The following is a 17,152-nucleotide window of genomic DNA, read 5'->3' as shown; positions in this document are numbered from 1 at the left end:
GACTTAAGTTGCAATGGATTCTTGAATCCTGAACCCTGGAAATGAGGCTAAAATACTTGTATGCAAGAAAGCTGTATGGGCTGAGCTATGCAGAGTGAACTAAATTTCTACTTGTCCTGTAATGAAGGCAGAGTATTGAAGCCACAGGCTTGTAACTCCTGCTGGCTCTGAAATACTCGTATAATTTTGTCACGTAGTGGGAGAAATAGAGCTTTTCCTCTCTGCTTTGCTGAGGTAAGGCAGAAAGCAAGCCTTTTCACTTTCTCACTCAGACCTTGCCTGAAAACAGTCAGCCAGTTCTCTCCCTTTTTAGTCTCTGAGGGTCAAACTCTTTGATCCCTGCCAGTATCTTTTTCTGTTCTCTTTATCTCATTTTAAGGCAGATTTTATTACAGGCTGTTGTCCTTCCCCAGAGTGCCTGGCAGGTACTGTGCTGCAGACAGGCAGGGAGACCAGATCGATAGCACAAAAAAACATGACTAGGAACTTGAAGGCTCAGGGGATGCAGCAAGGGACATGACCTAGTTCCCTCCTTGTCTGCCACATGTTTAAGACTGGAATAGTCAGTTCCCTGTTAAGAAGGGCAAGGGACAGGCAAAATTGTGCTTTCTGTAGGTTTTTGCTTTGCCTAATGGTTTTTAGAAGTTGTGGGGTGGGGGGTTGGGAGGGGGGTGTGTGTGTTTCTGTTGTGGTGTGTGGGGTTTTTTATTCCAGATATGGTAGTGTAAAAACCATGTTCTTTAACTATGCAGTACCCAGCTGTGGACATTTTAGTTGTTTTCTGGAAGTACCGGTTCCTTGAGACTGTTGAGGAACTGTAGTGCACTGTATTGTGTACTTGGGGTGAGGCTCACCGCATTCAATCTCGCGTGCCAAAGGAGAGGGAAAGCAAACCTGAACCCATATGGTGAGCACAGTGTTGGTTGTCATCTTGACTCCTCTGACTATATTATCCTGCTCCTGGGCATACATTTGAAGATACATAAGGTCTCAGTCTGCTCTTGCTCAGAGCTTGGGCCTTCTCCTTGAAGGCAAAAGCAACTCCTCTAATCTGGAATGTGATCAAGCTTGGGCATCAGTCACCATGCGTGATACAAGTAGCTGTAGGGCCCAGTATGAAAATCTTTCTCAGTGCTTTAGCATGGAACACATTGAAGGAAAAAGCTTATTGTAACAACATCTTAAAGTCTGTACTGTTATAGAAATGTCACTGTAAAACTAAATCTACAAACCCAATTAGGAAATGCAACAGCAACTAGTTTGTCAAGAAAAGAAATCTGCTTTGTTTTTATCTTAACAAGGATTCATCTTGCATCTCCGCAACTTGCCAGCCAGCAGGGAGAGGAGTGATTTCTAGTTTTGAAATACCTGGCATAGCTCTGGGCTGTCCATATGGTAGTTCTGGGAGTGGGGAGGGTTAGGCTTTTCCTGAGGCTCCATTGAATGGGATGGAAATTGGAAATGTCTTCCCAACCGAGAGAACTCATTGCCTGCCTGTCTGCTGTTTTCACTCAGAGTGACAGGTTGGAAGGTTCCCAGGAAGGCGGCAATGCAAGCCTTGACAGCAGATGTTATGTGAGAAGCAACGCACAAGAGATGCTTTGCTGTTGGCAGAAGCTAGATTTTCAGTGGTTGTAATTGCATTCAAAGAATAAAGAAGGTCAAGGAATCACAGGATTTTGACTGCCTCTTTTTAGCTATCTGGTCATGATAGTTTTCACAAGCTGGCTTTTTGCTTTCTTGTAGCAGAGATCTCTTCGTTTTCCTGCTCTTGCGCTGATGAGAGCATACACACTTCATTAGCTCTGATTAGAAGTGAAACCTAGAATAAAACCTAGAATACATCTGTCCTGAAGGAGGAGACTCCGCACATGTTCTCTTGGTGGAAAAACCAATGGCAAGTTTTTCTATTGAGAGAAGAGTTGAAGAGCCCAGAATCTTGACTGGGACAGATGTAGACTAAAGCTAAGATTTTACACAAGCAAGAGTAACACCTCCTAGAATTTGCCTTCCCATCCTTCACATATTTTGCATGCTTGCAGCCAGCTGGTCCCTTTCTGTAGATCTTGCTGTAATTCGGTCTTTCTGGTTCCAGCACTTTAGTTCAGTGCTGCTGTTTTGTGAACACTTTTCAACTTGCTATTAAAAAGTTAACTTCAGATGACTGAGGGGCAGAGGGAGGTACAGACTTTGTTTTCCTCATTCCCTTTGGGCACGCTTGTCTCTTCCTGACTTTCCTGCTCTGTTTATTTGCCTGCAGAATGCTCGGGACATCCCAGCTCCATCCTCTTTTGTTCGGCAGCATGTGCATTCCCAGGCTGTCTGACAGGCTGACTGAACACACCTGCCTACAACATGTGTTCCTACTAAAAAGCTTAATCGGATACTTCTGCAGCCTGGAGGAAGCTGGTACTGAACATGCAAAACAAGTAGAGAAACAGCAGCAGAGGCTAAAGCCCAAGAACATTCTTTGGGGAATTAGAGTAATAGCTTAGTGTCATTTTACATCACGTTTTCCCTCCTCTTCCACCTCCCCTACATCATTTGCAAAGATCTAAGAATTATTGCTATTTCCCTGGGATAGTAGAGCTTAAAACCCTCTTTCGTATTGAAATCAGCAACCAAGATGGCACTTTGAGCAAGAGTGAAATTATTTCCAAATTCTTGGCCTTTGAAGCTTTCTGTTCTATATTAATTGCTGCTAAACTTGCTGATGTTTGGGGGCTTGATACATCTTCATCAAGGATGCAGTCAGAAGGGAACCGTTGGTGTCTCTTGGAGTCTGCTCGTTTCATGTTCTAGCAGACTCTTCTAGTGAAAAGGACTGGACAATAGGAGTGGCATTTCTCCTCTGTAGCTATATTTCATTCATTATTCATGCAGAAGGTGAGACATGGGGAGTCCCAGGGGTTCATTTCATCCCCGAGGTGATATGTTTAATTATAGTTTAGGTCAGCCCATATAAAAATGGAATTCATGTTTATGTCGTATGTCTCTTCCCTCCTTGCCACTGAAATGCTCCTGTTCTGGCCGGGTCACAAGACTAATAAAACTTCTTTGAACAAAAAGTGCGATTAAATAAACAATTTTTTATTGATGAAACTCATGTAAAGAATGAATGGATTATAAAATCAATAAAAAGTAAATTTTAAACACTAAGTAGGTAATTTTGAAACAAAGCAAAGAGATAGAAGAAATAAAAAAAGAAAATCCTCCACTCCAATAGAGCTGGAATTAGAAATTTAGTGAAGTTCACTTAATTCATTAGCTGTTGGTTTGTATTTCTGAATGCAAAAGGTCACTTTAATCATAAAAGGAAAAAAGTATGGGGTAAAAGGAATGATGGTTGAGGGTTATGAGGCATTAATTTCTGTGCAAAACAAACTTCCCAAGTCAATCTTACAGCTTGCTTGGTGCTTCTTAACTGTGAACAATTTTCAGAGGTGTCCTGGTTTTGGCTGGGATAGAGTTAATTTTCTTCCTAGTAGCTGGCATAGTGCTGTGTTTTGGATTTAGTATGAGGAGAATGTTGATAACACACTGATGTTTTAGTTGTTGCTACGTAGTGTTTACACTAGTCAAGGACTTTTCAGCTTCCCATGCTCTGCCAGGTGCACAAGAAGCTGGGAGGACGCATAGTCGGGACAGCTGACCCAAACTGGCCAATGGGGTATTCCATACCATATGATGTCATGCCAGTATATAAGCTGGGGGGAGCTGGCCAGAGGCCAGCGATTGCTGCTGAGGGACTGGCTGGGCATCAGTCAGTGGGTGGTGAGCAGTTGCATTGTGCATCACTTGCTTTGTACATTCTATCATTATTATTATTGTTTTACTTTCTTTCAATTATTAAACTGTTCATATCTCAACCCATGAGATTTCTTTCTTTTACTCTCCCGATTCTTTCCCCCATCCCACTGGAGGTGGGGGGAGTGAGTGAGCAGCTGTGTGGTGTTTAGCTGCTGGTTAGGGTTAAACCATGACAAGAGGTTTAACAGGTTCCCTGTGACAGTATAGCTGATAATTGTTCATGCACTCTGCCCATAAACTGGGCAGGTAAATAATTTTCATTGTTAATACTATCAGGAGTTCCCTGACACTGACATCACATAAGGTTTGTGTGTACATGTTGTAGAATATGATAACAGTGAATGGATTGAGGGCTGCCACTTTGCATAGCTGTTAACCCAAAGTTCCTACTCTGAGGCATGATGGAAAATCTGGGGAAAGAGAAAACCTTCCTAGAGTTCCCTTGGAATTAGGGCACGCATTCAAGGTACACCTTTCCTGCTTGGATATTTGTGTGTGTGTAAATTGCATGATTTGACCTTATATCCTGTAAAATGTAAAAGGCTGGATCTTCAAACTATAAAAATGTTAGAGCAAGTACAAAGGATGTGTGTAACCACACTCCTAATTTGATCCTAGGGCGAGAGCAAACACACTTGCATCGGCGACCAGAGCGTGCAGACGGGTGGTTAGACATCTCATTGAATGCTGGGACGCTTTAAGCTGAAGCACTCCGTTTTTCCAAGAGCACCTAGAAGCGTTCACGTCGTTAGCTGGCACAGCCCAGCTGATGAGTGCTAATTGCTGATTTCGCAGCCAAGTCTACTCACGACGCAAGGCAACGGGGAGCAGCCTCGGGGGCTGCGTCAGCACCACGGCCAGTTCCTCGGACCGGGGCCGCAGCCCTGCTGCCCGGCCGCTAGAACTGCCCCAAAACTACCACAAACTTCAGAAAGATAAAAAAAATCCCCGGGTTTTCTGTTAGCACAGAACAAGCAATAGAAGAGAAGAAAAATCTCTGATTTTTCTGATTTTTCTGAGGTTTTGTTTGTTTGGTTTTCAGGTTTTTTTTGTCTGCCTTAAAAAGCAACGGCTCTACTCAGAGGCAATTCTAAAAGTCAGCAGGTAAAATTAGATCGGCCATTGCGTGTGACTTTGCAGTTACCATCATGCCCAGAAGGATTTTTTTTTTTTTTTTCCCCTGCATGAAGTCCTCTGTAGCTCATAGAAACTTAGCATGAAGCAGCCCTGCTTTCAAAAATGCACAGCAGGGGCATGAGTGAGTGCATAGAGCTACCTGTCCTCCACTGAGGTACTGGGACATGCTTCCATAAGGCTCCCCCAAGAGGAAAGGAGAGAGCTGGCTTGTCTTTCAGACGATTGTAGAAAATTGTAAAGGAAAGGTCTAGTGATGCTGCAAAAACATTCCATTTCCTTCCAACAAGGTGTGCTTTGTCAGGGAGAGCTGGAGAAATCACGAATGCCTTATAACTCCCCAGTAGAAATCTCATTAGCTTGCCTTTTGTTTTCGGGTGTGATATATTTTTCTGTCATATTAAAAATGAATGGACTCTACTTTTCAAGCCCTACCATGCATCATTCTGTCTTCCCTTAGAGTGAGTCACTGTATGTTACATTCTAACTCTTGTTCAAAAGAATTGAGTTCACAATGGAAAACAATTATGTCTCACAATAACTTTACTAATACAGTTACTGTCAACCAAGATCTCGCTAAGTGGGGTGTTATGTAAAGATGTAAAATGAAGGATGGAGAGGATATTTGATTAACAGGAAGAAGGCAAAGCAAAATAAAACCCTGCTAGATCTAGAATGCTTAACTCCCATAGTACCAGAAGTTTGTTTCTCTAGTCAGGCTGAGTAACAACTCGCTACTGAAATGGAATGAGGCAGTTCTGATGCTTTAGAGCTTCTACAAACCACCAACTAAGGACAAACCCACCAGGCTACTTTAAATTGCTTTTTTAATGTTCACTCTAGTTTTCTGCTCTAAAGACTGCTCTGAGCAATGGGTTGACATGAGGGCCACACCATGCCAGGATGGCTGTTATTTGAGAGGCACCCTGTTGTTTTACTGCTCCTTCCCTGCTTTTATCTGCTTCCCAGGAGGTGGCAATATACTGCTAACCTATGCAATTTGTGAATTAAGACCATTGCTATCGTCTTGTCTGTTTCTCACTGTGCTCTGGCCCATTTACTTTGTAGGTCCAATGCTTGATTAGTTCATGCAGAAGTGTTTATTCTCCAAAGATAGAAAGAACCTTAGAAATTGTAGAGCTAGAGTAAGACTAGGATTTCTTTCCAATGAACGCTTGCTCTCCAAGCCCAAGTTACTAAAGATTTCAGTGTCTCTGAACATTGCTGGCAGTACATCACTGTTTTTACGGTTAACTAAGTTTCTATCTCATCTGCATAAAAACTACTCACATCTTGTTGGTAGCTCCTGCACCAAAGAAACTCCTCTTCCTTTGCATATCCCTTATGACAGCAATACAGAGCTGATGAGTTGTCCCTCGACCTCTGTTAATAAAACCTACCCCTGTATGTCTGTGTGTCTGTCCTGTACGTAGTCGTCTGTCTAAAATGTTACATAAGGCACTCTCCTGCATCCTCATCATTTCTTAGAGAGTAAACTTAGCACAGTAGTTTCAATGTCAACAAAGCGAGCCCATGTTCTTGCCAATCATTCTAGCAACAGCAGGCTGCTACTCTGAAGGTGAGGATGGGTCTTGCAAGTTTTTAGTTTGGACCTTTGAGTGTCCTCCCAGCAGTGTCTTCCCTTAAGCCTACACCTGCACCCCCTAACTTAGAGCAAATATGAGCTGGCTCCACCATTACAGTAATGCTGCCAACTTGACAGTAAATGTTGGCTGTTGAAGTCGTGCCAAGTGGGTTTTGACCAGTCTCGCAAGATTGATGCTAAAATGATTTATTCTCTCTATTTTCCAGCTGGTGGGCTTTGTCTACGCCTGTTACGTTGTTAGTGTTTTTACAGAAGAAGAAGACAGCTGTAAGTATTTATCAACAGATCCCTTGGCAAAGTTTTATTAAATTTGATTTCTCTCTTAGATGTTTGTCTATCAGGACTAAGTTGCCATCAGACTTCTTTCCATCTCTCCATCTATGTGATATGGCACTACCTGCCTTTCAAGGATCAGCTATTTTTACCGAGAGGTTTTTATGTCACCATGTGTTAGATGCTGTAATTCTGCTACTCTTTCAGCCAAAAAAGCTTCGTGTTGGCTACTCACTCAGGCTAGGCTTTAGAGAAACTGGGCAGCTTTTTCTGTCATCAAGCTCATATAGCTTAATGCCACTGAAATATTACCATTGTAATTAGGACTACCTACAACAAAGAATACAGCCTAGTACTCAAGTAGGCCACCTGCTGAGTATCATATGCCACAAGCCGAGGATGAGGCAGAGCATGAGATTTCTTGCCAAGAACCAACCTGACCACTTAATTTAAAAGCAGAGGAAGTACTGTATCTGAATTACAAGAGGGAGGAAGGAGCTGACTCTCTCACATTTGGTTTACAAATATCTTAAGTGTCATGATATGTGTGAAAGAGCAAAGACTCAGAGGAATCACATGGGTGGTTGGGTCTGTGGGATCTATCCAGATATTTATAACCTGGTCCTGGATTACTTTGCCCTTCTAAAACTCCCTTTGAGAGCAGTAATTTTGCAAACAAAAGAACGGACGCATAGGGTTCAAATAAATGTGAAGTTTGATTTCTTTGGCAATGCGTTGCCTTTCTGTGTTTGAATTCTCAGCATGTTTGAATCAGTAAAGTCTTACTGAAATCCATGAGTCTAGGCCAGTTTACTCCAGGTAAGGATCTGATCCAAAGGCTTTATATCTAAGTATCACTTCTTTAAGACATTCATTAGGTTTGTGCAAGTAGCTTTGTTGTTTTAAAGAGCAGCTGGCATGGATTTTAGCTGAAAAACAACAGCTTTGAACTCAATATTTGAAAGTATGTGAAGAATGTTGATTTCACAGGATTGAGATGAGATGCATTTGCTTATCTGACTTGTCCTCATGTTTTTCAGTTGCTTCCTGTGCGGCTGAACTCATTCTACTGACTTTATTGATCATTTGTTTAGAGCTCGGTAGTGCACTTAGCGGAAGGGCTACATTATAAGTAATATTTTAAAAATTACCCTATAGCTCTTCTATTAGCTAAATAGCTTGAGTTCTGAGCCCCTTTTGAATATTGTAAAGTAGTAACTTGACAGAGCTCATTTTTATAGCAGGGATCTGTTAGGAAAGGCAACCACATGGAAGGAAACATTATCTAGAAATGCAGAGCAGTTAATTTCAGGATACATATTTTTTTTCCACTGACAAATTCCTTTTCCCTCCCAGTTTCCCAGCTTGGAGTTAAAATGCCAGCTTGAATAATTAACAATGACAAACCATCAATATTTCACACTCACAGTGGTAGATCCTTCCAGTGACCTGAACAAATTTGAGCTGCGTTTTAATTTTCTCTTCCATTTGTGGTTTCCTTTAAATGTTGCTTTGATATGCAGCATGAAGTAATTATAAGTGCTGAGGCACATTAATCAGGAAGCTCACGCTAACGTGATTTTCATGAGAAAACGCTGAATTGTGGGCAAGAATATTTTAGATGTGCTAATGCACTATAATATATTGCAACAATGAACAGTTAAGATTTTTTTTTAAGTGACTTGGATTTTGAGTGTTTCCATGGTGGGGTGCTCAGATGATAGGACTTTTGTTTGTTCAAGGTACTAAACAGTTACTGAAAATTGCAATTCTTTCCTAATTTAGACGTTCCACAACTGAGGTAATATAGTTAGTATTTGCTTTTTAAAACTGCAGACTGTCTTGATTTTAAAATACTCAAACTTTTTCAAAGGTGGCTGAGAAAAGGTCAAGTCTCACTGGAACTACTGGGAATTATCCCCCCACTTAACTTAGAACGTCTACAGATTTCGTCCATTAACTGACAGTTGTTCCAAAATCACAGTATCAGCATGAAGCTATCCATCAAGATGGAATTTGTGAGAATATGTTGTCCTTGGGTTTCTAAATATATTCTAAGAGGGTTTTTTTTTTCACTTCCAATATATTTAGTAAATATTTTTTCTATTGTTTGTTCACTAAAAAATACCAAAAGTCTTTAGCTAAAATTTAAAATAATAGTGCCACCTTCAGGAAAGAAAAATAAACAGGCATTTATAGAGTTAATAAGACTCTCCAGTTATTTTTAAATGGTATTTGAACCGGATCGCTTTCGCACTTCCAAACAAAATGCACTAACTTGGCACCAAAAAGTGGTCAAAGCTGGATCTATTTTAAAGGTTTTTGCAAGGCCTACCAGGTCAGTCACAAATCACATCACATCATGCCCCTACTGACCTGGCTTTGTTGGCCAGCTCAGTAATATAGGCTTGGCCTAATTTCAGGGGAACCAAGAGAAGCTTGGAAAATTCTTCTATGGTTACTAAGGGAATTGTCACTTAAAACTTCCCTTGTTTAGTTACATTGCCCTTATGTGAATACTGGAGAAGGGAAGCATTGTTCCTATTTGTATACAAGTAAAAGAAATTGAGTTGGCAGATGGGATGTGAAAAATATCAGAGCTGAAGATAATGAGGTATTTGCAGTTTTCCAAAGCTGCTGTTGTCTGTCTTGCAGGAAAGACAAGTGGGGCAAGAAAATTCCCACTTGACTGTATAACCTTCATGAGGATTACTGTGCTGCCAACTTCTCCGGGGGCATTCACTCACGAGCCATTCCCCAGCTTCCCTCTTTCAGCACATCGCTGAATGGCTGAGGCTTTGTCAGCTCAGTTCTCATGTGAAGTCACAGCATGGTGGCAATATCCAAGGAGGCTGAGGGAGGCCCTCTTGTTTTTCTGGAGTCTTTTGTTAGCTCTGTGCTTTAAGTCTTGTGTTAGCTGAATCTCCTCCTTGGCACACTTGCCCATCCCAGGAGGTCCTGGAAAAGAGGTCTGTACAGGCAGAGATTTCCACCAGGCAATCCATACCTGAAAAATCACTTTTCTGTTCTCTCACTAATTTTTGTGTTATGCCATGACATGCACCAACTTTCTCTTTCATTTCCTTTCAACTTTCTGGCCATGTTTGTTTGTTTATTTGAGTTTTGATTTTTTTTCAGTTGATTTCATTGGTGGATTTGATCCATTTCCTCTCTACCATGTCAATGAAAAACCCACCAACCTTTTGTTCAAGCAGACATACCTGTAAGTATCATCTCCTGTGCTAAGAGGCTATGCATGCCTCTTAGTTTTATGGCTCAAGGGTGCCACAGGTTTGCGTTTTTTTTCCTCCTTGCAGGCTGATTTCTCCAGCAGGCTTTTCAGGCATGGAAGGAATGAGCAAGGGGACACCAGAAGGGGTAAAACTGCCTCTGCTTAGCCCCAGGTTGCCAGGGTGAAGCTGGTGTTGCCGTACTTGGTTTCTGGCTGTTTGATAGGAAGCAGCAGTGCCAGCTGTAGGATGCTATTGTAAATAAACTGCTGGATGCCTTTTCCTTGAAGAAAGCAGAGAGGCTTTTCAGCAGTGAATGGTGCCCAAGCAGGTAAAGGTAGGAGCTGTGAGGAAGGAAGAGTCAGCCTCAGTGGATACTGGGAATAAGTCATAGCGATAGCAGAATATGATTCTCAATCTCAAGGTTTAAATTGTGGTCTGTCAGGCAGAGCCTCAATGACAAATCTCTACTGGGGTAAAATGTATGCAACATCTAGTTATTTAAGCTGTATTTTAGCTCTGTGGACAGACAGTTGTAACTGAAATCTGACCTATACATCCATGCAATTTTGATCACTGGCCATATCTTTGTCATCCTCCAATAATCTTCTCATGGTAGCACCACAAAATTTGACTCTGTCTTGGATACAGGGTCTCCGTGTATCTGCTCGTACTTCTAGGGAACCTGTAGGGTACAAAGCTAACACACCAGTGAATTAAATTAAACCAAGCATTAGATGGTTTGTATGCAGGATGGCACAGGTTTGCTCTTAAGGTTTCATTTCTTTTGTTAAATCTTGTTGCCTACAAGAACAGAGGCTTCTATGTGTGGGGCATTCCAAGAGCTCAGCTGAGAGCAGAAAGGGGAGTTGTCTACAGCAGCTCCTCTCATACCACTAATAGAGATCCATTGTTGAATTCCAGCTTCTGCCCTCTGATAATCCCTTCCCACTGCTGAAGGCACAAGATCACACTTCCACGCAGTCCACTTAAAAGCTGGTTCATAATAAGATTCTCAAACATAAAGGCCAGTATTATCTGTTTAAAGCAGCAATAAGATCTGAATTTTTGATACTCCTTAAATCAAGCTGCAAGAAGGCAGTTCAACACGCAGAAGATTTTTAAAGCAGCTGCTAAGGGAGGTTGTTTTTTGGGAATAATGTTACCAGAGAGTCCTGCCAAAAAGAAGGATGTGAGGATGGGGAAGAAAAGTGGGGCTGAAGGAAGAAAAACTCCCCCCAAATAGATTTGTAGATGTCCCCCTCTAATGTAGCATGGACTTACTACCCATTTTGTCACTGCAGCACACGACCAGGAGAACAAGTCATTTTTTGCAAAGCAGTTAAATTCCCTGTAACTTTGGGGGTGCAATAGCATTATTAGATGGGATGCTACAGGAGATTAAATATTGATTTCCCTCTCATTTTGTCACAGTGGGATGGAATTTTCCATAGTCTGCAGAAGCTGGGGAGCTTTAAGCAGCTCCATGATTTACTAGCTTGATACAGCAAGAAGAAACATCACACTTTTACAGTATGGGGCTTGGGCTGGTTTTTTCTTAAAATGACAAATTTTGTTTGTGAAAGAAGCTAGTACTTACAAATGAAGATTTTTATATGGTGAGATTGTAATATGAACAGAAGCTAGCAATGTAAAACTTCCTTACAAGGGCCTCGGTAAGATGGTAAGCTACTAATGAAGTACACAGATAATTTTGTTGTTCTTCAGTCCCATTCTTCACACCATCGCTTATCTATTGATAGCTTCTGCCAACACAATATAATATTTCTTTCTGGCTAACAGGAGATGAAAACAGCTGATGAACAAGTAGATAAGGTGACCCTCTATAAATTTCACAGCAGCCACCAAATAGCAATTTTTGTTTATTTATTTCAGCCTAGCTATTGCCTTTCTTCCACGTGTATGAATGGGAGTGAGAGGAGGAATAGATACTTGATTCTCAACTAATGATGCCATGGAGTTTTGCAGTGTGGGGCACTGAATGCCAGATGCCCTTGTCCTGCTGTGAAAATCATTTGATCATGATTGAAGGCATTTTCTTTTTTATATCCTATTCAAGAAGATGCAAAACAACAAATACATCCAAATTCTTTCAAGTTTAAATTTATAGAACAGCTAGGGGTCAGGAACATGGACTTTCTGTTTTTAACTCCTTTTTGTTGAAGGAAATGCTGAATGAAACCAAATCTTTTCTATAACTACTGACTTAGAGCTAACTGCAACCATGAACTTTCATTTTAGGATGGCATCACCCCATTGTCACTAGTTAGCTGCTCTCCTGATAACGCACTTGCCCTGTTGCCACAACTCTCTAACAGGATCCCTTTCTTTTATTCCCTGGTGGAATTATCCTATTCACTCCAGTTTTATCTATCCTTTTCTGATGAGATCACACTCTTTCCTCACCTCCCAATGTGCCCTTTCCCTTGTCCTGGCTTGCATTTTTCCCTAGTCTCTCTTCTTCATCTCTCCAAATTTATGAATTTTCATAGATCTGAAGGCCCCACAGAACAATGACATTGACCTAGACTGATGTGCATAGCTTAAGTCCACGACTAACCCCCATAACCTCTGCATTAAGCATGCAGCCTATGAGTTAGATATCTTTGAACTGTGACAGCATATTTAAGTTATTAAAGGGAGACTGCTGTGTTTCCTTGGCAGTCTACTTCAGTGGTTATCAGCTGCTAAATTCAATATTCAAAATGTACGCTCCATTTCTGGCCTTCAGCTTCCATCCACTGCACTGAGAAAAGTTCTTAAATACCTTTGCCTCCTACTAGGAGGAAAAAACATCTCCCCAAACTATTACTGATAATAGGTACTTCCAGCCCACAATCCAGTTATCTCCCAGCTTTATCATGGTAATCTACTGACCTCCTTGACTTCAGTTGCAAGTCTCCAGTTCGTGGAAAACCTCACAAATTATCAACAGCTAGGTGTTATTTTTCTTTTTTAAAAAAGCCAACAACAACAATCAACCAACAGTCTTGTAGTGTTGCTTAAAAAGGCATGATTTAAGTGTGCTTCATCTTAATTAGCACCTCCAACACTCACACAGCAACAATGACATTTTATAAATACAGTTACTTCTATTTCAGGTTCCACAACTGCTTCTGTTCTGTATTTCTTTGACTCCAGGGGGGTTTGGTTGTGTAGTTCCTATTTCAAGTCACAAGCTTAAGTAAAAGAGACTCAAATTATCATGAAAAAATTGTTCTGAAAGTTTTACTGTGTAGTAGAATTGCCCTTAATCTCACCGCTGCTTACCAATCAAGGCACTGCACTAATTATTTAATAATAATTTATTAGGAATCTCAATGGAAGATATGCTAAAGTCTTCAGCGCATGAGTTTCTGGGTCAAAGTACTTAGCCAAAGGATAATAAATCACTTACTGAAAACCAAAGTTATTCTCCTGAGGCCAAAAGGGAACATTTCCAATGAGTTTTCAGGAAGGAAAGGCTGAGCTCTTACCCCTCCTTAGCTAAAGCTCAAATTCAGGCCATGCCTGCTTGCACCACTGTCTCCTCTCAGGCTGCACAGGACAGGACATCAGCTCCGGGTTGCTTTTCTTCTTGTTCACTTGTAGTAACAGAATTCTCATCACCTGAAGCAAGGAAGCATTCTTGCCCTGATAACTGTGGAAGGGTTAACTTCCTCAGCTTTGAAGTTTCTGACTAAAGCTGTTATCTCCAAGCACCCCAAGACCTGCCAAGACAGTAGGCAGCCCAGATCATCATAGTTTGTCAGCACTTCCTGCCTGCTGCATCCATTCAGTTTTTTGACATCATTCTGTTTCAGAAAGAAGCACTGTGCAGTCTCAATTTTAAAGCAGAATAGTCTCAAAGCATGATTTTGTACATGATCTAGTGCTAAATTAAGAACCTGCCAGATGACAGGAGGTAGCCTCTATTTATTTAAAAGGTAGAGAGATAGGCAATAGATCTCTCTGCCTTTTAAGACTGTACTTATACAGCCAAACAGTGACTTGCACAGTTGTGAGGCTCCTGTCCATAACACTCACTGTGATCTGGCACCCCAAGTTCTACATTATATTTATGGCTTAAGAGTTTTAATTTGATTTCAGTTGTGTAGCCAGATTTCACCAACTGCTTTCCTCAGATCTACCAGTGGAAAGGACCATAGGGTAACATAGGGTGTGACTTTTGTCAGATGTAGACTTCAGTATTGACAGGGTAGCAACAGGAGGCATTAGTTAATTGAATGATCTAAGGCTCCAGTTGGTGATTGCTCACTTTAATACTCTCTAATCAATTCTTTTGTGCTGCAGTCTATCTGCTAGCCATAGGCATGAAGCAGCTGTGAGCATGCAGCATTAAAGAACTAGACCCCACGTAATAGTCATCCACTTATAGGTTGAAAGTAGGTTCTTCAGTAGATCAACTGACAGGTACAAGTACACAAATAACATTCTTCAATTAAAAAAAAAAAAAAATCAAAATCCAGACTGAAACACTGGGTGAGAGAGAGAGGGGAAGAAACTAAACTCCTTTAGGATTGTTCCCCCCCCCCCCCCCCTCCAAACTTTGATTACCAGAATACTTTACAAAATAAACTTTTACTTAACAGGAAAAAATCCCACTTTGCTTTGAGGAGAGAAAAAAAAAAAACACAAAACAAAATGCTTCTGCTTTTCTTTCTAGGTAGACTTTTTCCCAAACAATTTGCTGAATATCAACAGAAATTTGCAAACTGTTTTGATCAACCTGAAGCTGCATGTTTAAGAGGTGATGATGTTTCAGCTGAAAACATTCACTCATCTTTACCGCTGGCTACAAAAGTAGATCCGCTTATACTGCTGCATCTACACAAAAAGTACATCATCGCAATTTCAAGAAGCTACTTGATATTCTAGAGATGACCCCTAGCTTTTAAAATTCCTAACTAAATTTCATGCAGCTCCAAATGCTGAGGATACATAGATCTAACACTTTGGCTCATATCTATTTCTTAGTCTAACTGCAGTATATTCAGGTTTGGTATATGCATAACATTCTTTCCAGACTTGAAGACTACTTAACCACATTACCTTTGAGCTCTCAATCCGATTCCTCATCTGTAGCCCATGATATTTAAAAACCCAGAACAGAGGAGGGGGGGGGAATTTGTCCTCATTATTTCCACACCATTTCTGTTATCTTAGGTAAGCAAGTGAGTACTTGCTCCACATTGATGCCCTGCCTTCACTTTTTTTCCCTCCTGCAGGCCTGCGTAAATAAAGAAGAGGCAGAGGATGGATAAACCTTGCACTCCACCATCAAAGGTGCTGCAGGAAATAATCCCTTGTGGCCTGGATCTTTGGCAGAGGAAATGCAGGATGGTGAACTCCATTCCATTTTTTGTTCCTTGTCTTCTTTTCAAATGCAATGACTGTACATTGAAGAATGGCCATGCAGTTGGTTTTTAATTCTCCAAGTGCCCTGACGAACCTTTCCTATCATAGTCTGGTGGTACTAGCCAATAAATGGCACAGGCCTGAAGACCTCGGGCAGAACAAGTTCACCAAGAGCCTCTCTCAAGAGGACGTCAGAGCTGCTTCCTTGCACCATGGATCCATAAAGAAGGAAGCACTGCATAACACCCTGGGACATTTCATATGTTTTGTAGTTAGCTTCTCGCCCTCCTCCTTTCCCTTGTTCCGAAAAAGAGCCTAAATACCCTAACACAACTTCATCTCCTCCCTGCCTGTATAGAACTAGGTGGGGGCTATTTACATTTGAGTTATTTCGGCATTTTTTTTTTTTTTTTTAAGTTATAGATGAGAGCTCTTCCCTTCTTTCCACCCCTCCCCACCCATCCAGGACTCCCTTCCTCATTCTCTATTCTTTAGACATGGTCAGCACCTTAGCAGTAGCCATTTGTCCTGGATTTCAGTGTTCTGTGACCTAACTCCTATAATGCTGAACAGCTAAAAACTACTACAATCAGCAAATCTTTACTCAACATGGAACTTCGCCCCGTTTCAACATGCCAAGCCATTCTCAGAGCAGCTGTAGCTTACTCTGGGTTTGCCCATCTACATTAATTAACACTGGCATAGCCATATACACAGCTGAAACCTGCTGCAGGACACTGGAAAAAGCCTAGTTCTTCATGGATCACAGATGGTTTTCTACCTGCCTTCGTCACTGAGCAGCCACGCTTATTCCAGGCACAAGCCTGGCAACATCCTGATGGAAGGGTTTTTTTGTGACAGGATAATTTTGAGGGGAGGGAATGGGCTGAAGGAAAGGGGGAATATAAGTGTAATTAAGTTGCATTAATGAGCTGCAGCAATTAATTAAAAAAAACCAAACAAAAAACAATGTCACTTGTTAGTTACATCTCCCAGCATGTTACATGTCAAGCAGAAAAGAGCACTTGTGAGCCATCCGTGGCGTTCTTTGGCTGGTACATTCCAAGCGCTGTTGTAATTCTTTATTGTCTTGCCTAATCTGTTTGAGATTACTTGGCATTTTTGAGTAATGCTTTTCAGAAGAGTCAAGCTAGAAGCCATGCTAGAGAGGGAAAGTGTGAGGGAAGAATTAAAAGAAAATAAAACATTAAGTGCTAAGTCAAAGACAGAACAATGCACCTTTCTTTGTCCCATTCCAAAGGGCCCAGGAAGCAAAATCGTTTTCTATAAACCCAAAAGTATAAGCACTAAGAGAACACTTTTTGTTTCTCTGCAACTTCCGTTCTAGATACCCACTGCAACCTAACACCCTGAGTTCTGATCAGGTGCAGCTGCAAGTGAAAATGTTGTCTTCTATAGGTATTTTTCCTTCTTTTAGCCAGTAGAAGCCACAGCTTCCGATGGAGCAGAACAGACAGCAGACAGTTGCTGGTTTAATACTAGGAAGAAAAAGCTCAACCGTCTTTAAAACAGCTCTGCCTCACAAAACATAACTACCTCTCATATTAGTCAATACTGTGCCACTACCAAGTTAAACAATGTCTCTCTCTCAGTGGAACACAAGCTACTACACCATTTGGACAGCACGCATAGCAGCGTGCATACACAATCTCTTAGCATTTTTCCACCTCTTCTTTGGTTCAGTTCATTTCTGTATTAC

General features: G+C 41.2%; 1 protein-coding gene across 4 annotated transcripts in view; it reads left to right on the top strand.

Annotated features, from left to right (window-relative positions):
* NKAIN4 (sodium/potassium transporting ATPase interacting 4) overlaps positions 1-16,666 on the top strand; it is a 53,216-nt gene extending 36,550 nt beyond the window's left edge. The window contains exons 5-8 of one of the 4 annotated variants that reach the window (XR_012676302.1): positions 6,757-6,817; positions 9,962-10,046; positions 14,741-14,824; positions 15,303-16,666. Coding sequence is in view for 2 of the 4 variants with exons in the window: in XM_075166712.1 (XP_075022813.1) it covers positions 6,757-6,817; positions 9,962-10,046; positions 10,141-10,201; positions 15,303-15,338 (243 nt within the window). In the remaining 2 variants the exon portion in view is untranslated. Of the gene's footprint in view, positions 1-6,756; positions 6,818-9,961; positions 10,047-10,140; positions 10,202-14,740; positions 14,913-15,302 lie in introns of all 4 variants that reach the window. The other 3 variants (XR_012676303.1, XM_075166712.1, XM_075166713.1) reach the window with 3 other exon arrangements.
* The last annotated feature ends 486 nt before the right edge of the window (positions 16,667-17,152 follow it).

The sequence above is a fragment of the Calonectris borealis genome, chromosome 17 (genome assembly GCF_964195595.1).
Source record: "Calonectris borealis chromosome 17, bCalBor7.hap1.2, whole genome shotgun sequence".
NCBI classification, from domain to species: Eukaryota; Metazoa; Chordata; class Aves; order Procellariiformes; family Procellariidae; genus Calonectris; species Calonectris borealis.
This window is presented reverse-complemented; position numbering and strand designations above follow the sequence as displayed.